Source organism: Eptatretus burgeri, chromosome 13 (genome assembly GCF_056783735.1).
Source record: "Eptatretus burgeri isolate ZD-2024b chromosome 13, Ebu_testis_v1, whole genome shotgun sequence".
Classification (NCBI taxonomy): Eukaryota; Metazoa; Chordata; class Myxini; order Myxiniformes; family Myxinidae; genus Eptatretus; species Eptatretus burgeri.
The window spans coordinates 16,249,534-16,260,244 of NC_140973.1; the positions used below are offsets into that span (position 1 = coordinate 16,249,534).

General features: G+C 42.6%; 1 protein-coding gene and 1 long non-coding RNA gene across 2 annotated transcripts in view; one reads left to right on the forward strand and one right to left on the reverse strand.

The window, feature by feature from the left end:
- Positions 1–10,711, forward strand: part of LOC147013927 (uncharacterized) — a 36,712-nt gene that overhangs the window by 16,629 nt on the left and 9,372 nt on the right. The window lies entirely within an intron of this gene.
- On the reverse strand, positions 1,211–5,845 carry LOC147013928 (somatostatin receptor type 1-like). Its single transcript, XM_085851294.1, has 2 exons — positions 4,901–5,845; positions 1,211–2,874 (listed from the first exon to the last, which is right to left on the reverse strand). Exons 1-2 carry the CDS (start codon positions 5,335–5,337, stop codon positions 2,091–2,093), a joined length of 1,221 nt encoding a protein of 406 aa, XP_085707420.1. The 5' UTR covers positions 5,338–5,845; the 3' UTR covers positions 1,211–2,090.

Sequence of the window (10,711 nt, forward strand, 5' to 3'; positions counted from 1 at the left end):
CAACCACACAGGCCGTTTCTTCGCTCTCGTGTGCCGTACGTGCGTGGCCCGGAAGTTCGCATATCATTCGCCGTTACGATTATTCGCAATTTAGTTTTAATGCCCAAATATTCAATTAGCGCCAATGTATTTTGCCTTTTCGCAATGTCATCGCAAGGAAAAACAAAAAGAGAAGAGAAAAGAGAAAAAAAATTACTTCCTGGTTCGGAGCATACCAGCTCACTCTGATGTTACCGAAATTTATGCACCGTCTAATATGAAAACGATCATAACTTGGGGCATTGTGTTTATCTATAAATGCGCATAAGAAATCGAGAAATTATTAGAATACACGAAGTCATCACTCTCCGGAAGCCCGTACGTTGTAACCTGTAATGGGGACCGCGGCTGAGCTGAGCTACCCCATTGGCCACGCCCACGCAACAACATGTCTTGTCATTGGTTTGGTAAATAAATGGCCATAACTTGGGAGGCACTTCTCCGATTAATATCAAACCTTAAAAAGGCACATCCTCAGGTCCCCAGCAATATACCTGGCAAGTTTCAATTAGATTGGACCAGTGGTTGTCGAGAAACAGCGGTCACAGACACACATACACATACACATACACATACACATACACATATACATACACACACACACACACACACACACATTGCTGGAATTTTCGATAGATAGGATTGAGATGGTTAGGATTATAATTTTTTTATAGAAACCAAAAAAAGTAACTAGATCTACCATGCTGACCCAGTCATAAACAAGCAAGAGCAGATCTGGTCTCAGGCGACATTTCACCCTCTTCCTGACAGACATCCTCAGGCCTGTTGGGCTCGAGGAAGCATGTGCTTTTTCTTGTTTTTTAAAGAATATAAAATTATATATCTATACATACATACATACATACATACATACATACATACATACATACATACATACACACACGCACAAGTTCAGTCACCCGATCAAGATCGAGTTATTTAGACTTTTGTAAAACATCAAGAACATTGTTGTTCAGCCAAATGGCTTCCTCCTTTCTTTGTTTAAGGTCTTCCAGGAGTGTGTGACCACTCCTTACACTTACGGTAGGCCCCCGGAGAATGTGGGCTCTTTGTATAGGCTATATTAATTTCCATTTGGCATACTGAATATGTAAATATTTTAATGCAAAGATCGATATCGATCAGGAGGAATTTGTCCGAACCAAAAACAGAAAGATAAGCAACTTTATTAATAATACATAACACAATGGCCCTTCATCGGTCAGTGACTGCACTTAGTACCGGCCCACAGGGAATGTAGGCATGATATGGCCCTTTCATTCACACCAAACGGCCCTTTCATTCACACCAAACGTGAGATTCTAAATGTTGGGAATGATTAATGATGCGAACCACGCATGAATTCAACTGTATTTCATTTGTCCAATGATTCGTATATAATATTGCTGTCCAAGCACAGAACTGAAAACATTTCAGATGTTTAGTGTATATGACATAAACATTATGCGGGATCATCATGGTATAACGGATGATATAGTACATCGTCCCATAAGCAACTAAATATGAGTTGGCATGTTATCTCGGTGGTGTACTTGGTGCCTAACTGTCGAACTAAGTGATTAGCTCTGTCATACTCTCGATCTTTCCGACAGCAGGATGATGATCAGATGAACTCCACGATGATAGAAGCACAATGTGAGCCATTCTAAGCCAACTATATCAAAAGGAGCCAACCTAACCCTCACAGTTTCCCTGTGACATTTATAACGTATTAGGACTTTGTGTCCACATGTTAGTTGCTACAATTGGTATCATATTCCGACAGTGCAATATCTGCAGATTGTGTGTGTGTGTGTGTGTGTGTGTGTGTGTGTGTGTGTGTGTGTGTGTGTGTGTGTGTGTGTGTGTGTGTGTGTGTGTGTGTGTGTTTCAATATTTTGAGACTCATTTGACGCTCTCTCAGCACTTTCTAGCAGTTGTACAGGATAACAACTTGCAACACCTAGTTCAAGAAGGCAGCAGCTCTCTGAGCAGTGTATCTAACTGGTCGAGGCTCCAAAGATGGCTGTAAAGGCTTCACTGCTGCATGCTCACATCGCGGTGCTACGTGTGATGCACACACCATTTCGCAGCGACAGACTGCCATCGTGACGTTCGGTCAGAGTAAGGACTGCAGGGTGGTCGCCATGGGCTTCCAAGAGTGCGCCCTCTGCAGCTCTCAAAGGAGGATCCACCCGTTCTCGACTCAAGTCGACTACGGGGGCAACAGCTTCGATCACTTCGGCCCGGGGAGCAGCTCTATGGCAGGGCGCTGCGGCACGGTAATCCAGGGGGTCTTCTGCTCCTCTTTTGAGCCAGCGCAAGCACAGAATACGCTGGAACAGGCGTTTGAAGTTCTCTGAGAGAAAGCTGTACAGGATGGGATTTGCGCAGCTGTTGGCATAGCTCAAGATGACGAAAGGATGTGTAAGACGAGTGTCCACGTTTTGTAAAACAACGTTCATGAGCTGAATGACGTAGAAGGGCATCCAGCAAATGACGAACACAGCAACGACCATCATGACCATGCGGGTGATCTTAAGCTCGGACTTCTTCCTCTGCTGCCAGCCAGCCTTCAGCGCCACCACCCGTATTTTGACGATAATGAGGATGTAACACAGGCAGATGGACACCACCGGCAACAGAAAACCAAGGAGGAACGTGTACACGACGAATGCAGAGGACCACACAGACTTTGGGTGAGGCCACATGAGGTTGCACATGATACCTCCATCCTCTGCGGTCTCTGTACCCGCGTAGATGACTATTGGCATGATGACCACCAGTGAGATCACCCAGACCGCTGCGTTGATTATTTTGGCTACGGAAGGTCTCCTGCAGAGAGAATGGGAGAAGGGAGATAGAACCAGAAAAACACTTCCTGCTTTTCTTCCTCCTGAACTATACAATCTACCTAGAGATGCCTACAAGTCAGATACTCGAGCTGCCAATAAGTTTCCAAAACATCTTCAAAACACCTTATTGAACTTTTGTTCTTATGTCACTGTTTGGAGCATTTTGTTATTTTAATCCACCAAGTGTGGACTTGACATCACATGTATGACCAGACAAAGCCAAGAAGGTAGATTACCCCCTTAATGAAGGTCGTTTGTGAACAATCTGGGTTTTTATTGTCAACTTAAAAGCGATTATGCTAACTCTTCTTAGTTTCCAGAAATTAAGTCCTTCATTTTGAGGATATTTGAATGAGTTATGTGAACAAGATACTCACCGAAGTTAGGGCAGGAATTTTGAATTTGTTTGTGGTTCCGGCGATAGCTCACCTACTCTCAAAGAAGGACACCCATGGGATCTTTAACATCCACCAACTAATGCCGGCGGACAGGACGCCTAGTTTAACGTCCATCCGAGGGACGGCACACACGGATTGAATCACCCAACCTGTAAAACATGGAGATGACGGTTTATAGTTTGGGCCGAGATCCAAACCCAGGCTAGACAGCTCAGAAACAGGTGTACATACCTCTAAGCCATCCTGCCAGGCTGTCTTAGACTACTGTGAGGCCAGTATATTGTCCATATAACTTATTGAACACCCCACACACATACAGGCCTGGTGTTGGTTTAATGGTTAGGGTGGTGGGCTTGGAATGGTTTGGAATCCTAGGATCCTGAGTTCAAATCCCACTTACATTGAATTAATACCAGGTGGGGTTGACTCTGCCTGTCATCCTTCCAAAGTCGGCAAAATGAGTGTCAGCTTGCGAGCATCCTGTGTCGGAGTGGCAACCTGTCCATGATTGTGCCCAATAGCCAAGGAGACTGCTTAGGCATTACCAATGCTCTGCATAGAGTATGGTGCTGATGAATGGATGGATGGATATATATATATATATATATATATATATATATATATATATATATATATATATATATAAATATATATATAAATATATATATATATATATATAAATATATATATATATATATATATATATATATATATATATATATATATATATAAATATATATAGTATGGTGGAACCTCTTTTGAAAGCCACAGAGGTTCAAAGCCTTCTGAAAGCAGAAGTGTGTATATATATATATATAAATATATATATATATATATATATATATATATATATATATATATATATACATATATACATATATATACATATACATATATATATATATATGCATATATATATATATATATATATATATATATATATATATATATATATATATATATATATATATATATATATATATATATATATATATATATATATATATATATATATATATACACACTTCTGCTTTCAGAAGGCTTTGAACCTCTGTGGCTTTCAAAGGAGGTTCCATCTCTGCAGGATACTTGACCACCAAGGGTGTACATACAACAACTGTGTAAGTTACTTTTGTTCTGCAATGACCTCATCTTGTAAACGCAGAGATCGAGATTGAGGTTCGCGACTTATGTCACATTTATGTCCATACAATTGTGCATATGTCGACCCTTCTATATTCTTCATCTCTCTGTTGGATGATCCTCTTTGCGCCTTAAGATCACAAAGCCAACCACGATAACCGTTAAGCCACCACCAATCTCCCAAGTCTCTCTGTGGAACTTCTGCTAAATGTATCCACACCACAGCTGCAGAACGCCTGCACGTATATCAGCACCAGCACGGGTCATGGCATGTTTGATGAGCATGCAAACTAAAGCACACGTGACGGACTATGTACAATATCACAGCATGAGTTCCCAGGTGTATGTGAAACGTAGTCAGGAAGTTTACTTTTTTCCTTCATTCAAATGATATTAAAGATGTTCATCACACGTTACTGTCAGAAACGTAAATGGTGCATGTAAAATGAAAGACCAGATAGATACCTGTAGCGTGCAGACCTAATAGGGTGCACCACTGCGACATAGCGATCGAAGCTGAGCACGGTAAGGCAGTATATGCTAGTGAACATGTTGATCCCATCCACCGTGAGTAAGAGACGGCACATGAGCGACCCGAAGGGCCAGTAGTGGATGGCTGTGTACGTGGCCAGCAATGGTAAACTGAGCATGAAGAGCTCGTCCGCAACTGCCAGGTTCAGAATGTATATGTTGGTTGCGGTCTTCATTTTGGCGTACCTCAGAATGATGTAAATGACGAGAGAGTTTCCCGTCAAGCCAATAACGCACACGACGATGTATATGCAGCAGATGACCACGGTGCTGGCATCCGTGGTCCATAATTGGATGACGGTGTTGTTTCGATCTTCGTATTCTGAGTCGGTGACCTCGGAAGACCACTCAGAGAAGTTCCCAAAACTCATCGTTGTCAGTTTGTGGAAAATCGATTGAGCACGAAATGTGAGAAAGAAAATCAATGATGGCAAATTGTCCGCTCTTGAAAGTCCTCAATCACTTCAGATGATAAAGCTTCAAGTTGTCTTTCCCGTGTCCAATGAAGACAGGTGTAGACCCTTCACTCCAATCTTTTCCACCGGAGTACAACCGTTGCTATGTTGTCCAGGTGAAGTGTAGCAGTTGTCATGCACTCGCTTTTTTGAACGTCGTTGGAGGAAAAGCACGACTCGGTTGCAGATAAAGCGTCAGTGCATAAGATGGCTGATATCCCGGATCCTGGAGCTCATCCTCGGACTTCTCCTCCACCAGATGGACTGATACAAATGCGTTCTGAGCCCTTGCTGCGGTCGATGCGTCATCCTGCACGAGATACGGAGGGGGGCGGGGGGCACACCACGTTCCAGAGCTCGGAGCGCGCAAACCCTCTCAATGCATCCATGGCTCATCGAATTGCACCAGCTTTCATGGTCGCATTCAATGCGCTTGGCTCAAATAGCACAACATTCTTTGTGATACTCAAGGCAGCAGTAAAAAATTAAAAATAAGATGCTTTTGTACAATTCAGAAGCTTCTTTTTCGTATGTTTAACATGTTTAAGAGAATGAAAGGTAGAGATAAAATAAGTGTAGATTAATTATTCAACTGAGTAGACATTGATGGGACCAGGGGGCATAGCTTGAGAGTAAAGAAGAGGAGAGTTAAGATGGTAGGTAGTAAGGCAGAGGACTTTTACTCAGAGAGTAGTTAATGCATGAAATGGTCTCCCTGGAAAGGTAGTGGCTGCAGAAACAGGAGATAAGTTTAAATTAGAATTAGATAGGTACCTGGAAGTTATGGAGATAGAGGGGTAGAGGAATGGTGGCAGGACTTTGAGATAGCTTGAGTATTGATGGGTGATTGTGTGCATGTGTACGGAGTGCTGTTGGTTGGGGTCTCGTCAAGGGGGGGGGGGGGGGTTGTGTGGTTGATGTTGTGTGTATTTAACAAAGTCCATGCCCATTCCCCTAAGGAGTAAAAAAATACAAAAACTACAAAAACTTAAATATATAAATAAATACAAACCCCACAAAAACACGATTTAAAAAATAATGATACATTTTGCATTTTCTTCTTTGGGTCTTGTGTTGATAAATTTGTGTGGTGTTGATGTCATGCAGGCATGATGGGCTGAATGGCCTCCACCTGTGTCTGATTTCCTTGTATCTCTTACGAGAGGCGTTCAAAATGTTCTAAGAACAAGACAGTTGCAATAGTCCAAGAAACGGCATGGATTATTTATTTATGTGTTTATTTATTTAATGGATAATTATACGTATATAATTTCATCAATTCATAAAAAAATAATGTTGGCTTGTCTGAGCATGGACTGAGTTTCTCGTTCTTTGAACATTTTGAACACCTAGGTATATCTCATGTGAACACGACTCCAAAGCCATCTTAAAAGTGAGACATTGATCCATTCCATAGATGTGGATAGAATCGTTACATGCATGACATGGTATAGATATATACAAAGTTAATGTTTGGGAAGATAGGTTATAGCTTGGGGGTATGCTGCCCCAAAGCCTCTGATGAGCTGTCCAGCCTGGGTTCAAACCCCGGCTCAGCTATAAACTACCACCCTGGTGTTTGACATGTCGGGTTATGCATGATTGAGTACATGCCATCCAGGGTTGGATGTTAATCTGAAGGACCAGAATGCCAGCACTGGTCGTTGGTGGACTTTAAAGATCCCACGGTGTCTTTCACGAATTGTTTCTTGTGGAATCATTGGATCTGTTCAGATAGGTAGTATATTTTACAGTCGAGGCAAATCCAGATCCAAGGCATTTGGTAATTTGTAGTTTGAACTACTTCAACAATTGTCTGTTCATAAATAATTATTTTAACGTATATATTTCTCCAGAGAACAAGACCAGAAATGTGTGATCATGCAGGTCTGTTGATTTAACAAGTTGGAAAATGGAGAGGGTTCATCAACGGGAAAAATTAAAATTGAAAAAGGGAAGAGAAAGGTAGTTTGGAGGGGTAGGCAGGGTGCTGGATAAGAGAAAGATAAGGAAAAAGGAGGGGGGGGGGTTGTGCGAGAATTTTGGACGTCCGTGAAGTCAGTACCCATCACCCTTTACCCAATTCAAAGTTATGGTTATTCCATTACAAAAATGCGGGGAGTTAGAGATTATTGTGGATTGAACCATTACAAAAATGGGGGTGTGAAATAAGGATTGTATATATAATATAACTTCATCGGGTAAAGGGGTAAATAGGGTAAATTAGGGAATACTAGTGCGGGCCCGTAGGTGCAGCTTCGTTCCTTCGCTCTCATAAACGACGACTGGATTGGGGCATTGTTTCAATTACATCGGACCAACCCTATCATAAATGGCCAGAACTTGGGAAACCTGGGAAATAGCTGAAAAGGATGAAGAAGAACGATATCAAACCTTGAAAAGGCACATACTCAGGTCCCCAGTGTCAATTGTGACGTCATATCAAATGAAGAATAAGAAGAATTGTGACGCCTTCTCTCTCTCACCCCCTCTCTCTTTCCCCCCTCCTCTCTCGCCCCCACTCTCACCCCCCCACACCCCGTCTCGCCCTCTCCTCTCTCCCCCTCTCTTGAATTGACACCCCCCTCTCTCGCCCCCTCTCTGTAAATGTATTCACAAATGTCTACCAAGCACAACAATTAATGCAAACCTTGGGAAAAAAAACAGCTTTCAAACCCTTGGGAAACACTTGGGAAACAGCTGAAACGGATAAAGAACGATATCAAACCTTGAAAAGGCACATACTCAGGTCCCCAGCGTCAATTGTGACGTCATATCAAGCGAAGAATAAGAAAAATTGACGTCAATCGTGCAAAAAAAAGAATTGTGACGTCATTCATGATGTCATAGCACCGTGTCCTGTCATTGGTTGACAGATAAATGGCCGTAAGTTGGGAACCGCTTGTCCGATTAATATGAAACCTTGAAAAGGCACATCCTCGGGTCCCCGGCAATATTCCTGGCAAGTTTCAATCAGATCGGCCCAGTGGTTGTCGAGAAACGGTGGTTGCAGACACACATACAGACACACATACAGACACACATACAGACACACACACACACAGAGATTGCTGGAATTATAGATAGATGGTAATGATTTGAATCAGGTAGAGGTTTGAGTAGGGTAATGGCTTATTTGAATCTGGTAAAGGTTTGAATCCAGTGATGGTTTGAATCCGACAAAGATTTGAATTGGGTAAAAGTTTGAATCGGGTAACAGTTTGAATCCAGTAAATGTTTGAATTGGGTAATGCTTTGAATCCGGTAAAGGTTTGAATCGGGTAAAAGTTTGAATTGGGTAAAAGTTTGAATCGGGTAAAAGTTTGAATCCGATGAAGGTTTGAATCCGGTAAAGCATTGAATCGGGTAAAAGTTTAAATCGGGTAAAAGTTTGAATCGGGTAAAAGTTCGAATCGGGTAAAAGTTTGAATCGGGTAAAGGTTTCAATCAGGTAAAGGTTTGAGTTGGGTAATGGTTTGGATCGGGTAAAAGTTTGAATCCGGTAAAGATTTGAATCGGGTAAAAGTTTGAATTCGGGAAAGGTTTGAATCGGGTAACGGTTTCAATGTGGTAATGGTTTGAATAGGGTAACGGTTTGAATCGGGTAACGGTTTCAATGGGGTAATGGTTTGAATAGGGTAACGGTTTGAATCTGGAAAAGGTTTGAATTGGGTCATGGTTTGAATGGGGTAACGGTTTAAATAGGGTCATGGTTTGTTTGAAGAGGGTAATGGTTTGAAGAGGGTAATGGTTTATTTGAATCCGGTAAAGGTTCAAATCCAGTAACAAGTTGAATTGGGTCGTGAATTGAATGTCATAATGTCATAAATTGGTTGTCATAATGGCCTGAGAAACATAACAACAGCATCAACAACCACAAATATGACAACAACAATAACACCACTGCCCCTCCCCCCTAGCACCCAACATATAGCAGCCCTGAGACAGTTATTTAAGTCGTATTCATTTAGTTAGCCCTTTCCACATGAGGAATAGGACCTCTAGTTGGTGAGAAATGGGACATCTTTCCACATCTCGTGGGTAAATGGGACAATATGCATTGCGTAAGGCTTTTAGATAGTTCTTCAACCCCTTATTCTTTCATCTCTTTCAACCACCTTTATTTCACACACAACCCCCTTCACGCATGCATGCATTCATGTCAGGCCAGTAACGCTAACCGTGGAGCATCAAGCAGGCAAAGCAACCCAGCTCATTTGCATACACACGCCATTTTCCTGTTTAAACCAACTGATTCAAAATACCAACTGATGCTTCATCTCATCCCCTCACCACGCTCACCACAATGCTACAACTCTCAACATAATTCTCACAACGCCTCACAAAATTCCCCACAACAACCTAGGCTCGACGTCCTCATCACAATCACCTTATCCGTTTCACTCTCCTCACCGAAACTGCCTCAAGCGCTCCCAACGCTTCAACGCCTTTACCACAAAATGCCACAGTGCTTCCTCTATCTCACTGCAACCGCTACAAACCGCCCCAGCCACAGTTAGCTCCGCTTAACACAATCTTTTAGATGCCGGGGGAGTGAAGGACATGACAAGCCGGGGTACTTCGGCATGTAGTTCGAAGCGCAAATATGCACTGGGGCTCGTTCAATGATGTCTGAGTATCCCTGGCATTCCGCTAAATAACAATGCTGAAACGGAGTTCAGCGCACGTTCATGGCCGGAGAGCACTCGCGGAAACCCTCAGCCAATGTAAATTACAGAGCTCTGTCGCATGGTAAGTCTAGAGAGTAACTGAAGCCATTTTCAGCGTTGATACCTGACGGGACATGGCTATGGCTCGGGGTGACAGGTACACACCAAGGGAGATGCGTGGAAACACCTACAGGGTCTTTTGATCCACTTTCTGACTCCTCCTTCACTCCATGCTCTATAAGAAGAGAGCAAATCAGTCAGTCAGTCTCTTTTGTCCTTTGGCCAGAGCTTTTGCCGAGCCAAGCGTCATCCGAGCTGAGAGCGCAGTACAACTGAGCGAGGCGAGCAGCATTGCCGGGTCATCACCAGGTCATCGATACTCGGTTTCCACAACGTTCCACAGTCATCTTCGTTAACCATACACATACAGATTTTCTTACACATGCCCCGTTAAGCTATCTCTCACACATCTTCTCTCCCATATGATTGTCTCATCCATTGTGGACGCACAAAATATAAGAGCAACAATTACCAATTCGCACCTCTCACACTTCCTCTTCATCACACTGCACCACATTTTTGCACCTCTCACTCGTGCACCATAGACACCCCAGTTTTCT

Bases quoted from the DNA above. Each gene is read 5' to 3' on its own strand.
- LOC147013928 (XM_085851294.1), bottom strand. From the start codon at position 5,337: ATGAGTTTTGGGAACTTCTCTGAGTGGTCTTCCGAGGTCACCGACTCA. The intron at 2,875-4,900 runs GTATCTATCTGG...TTCTCTCTGCAG, and splicing joins ATTAGGTCTGCACGCTACAG to GAGACCTTCCGTAGCCAAAA.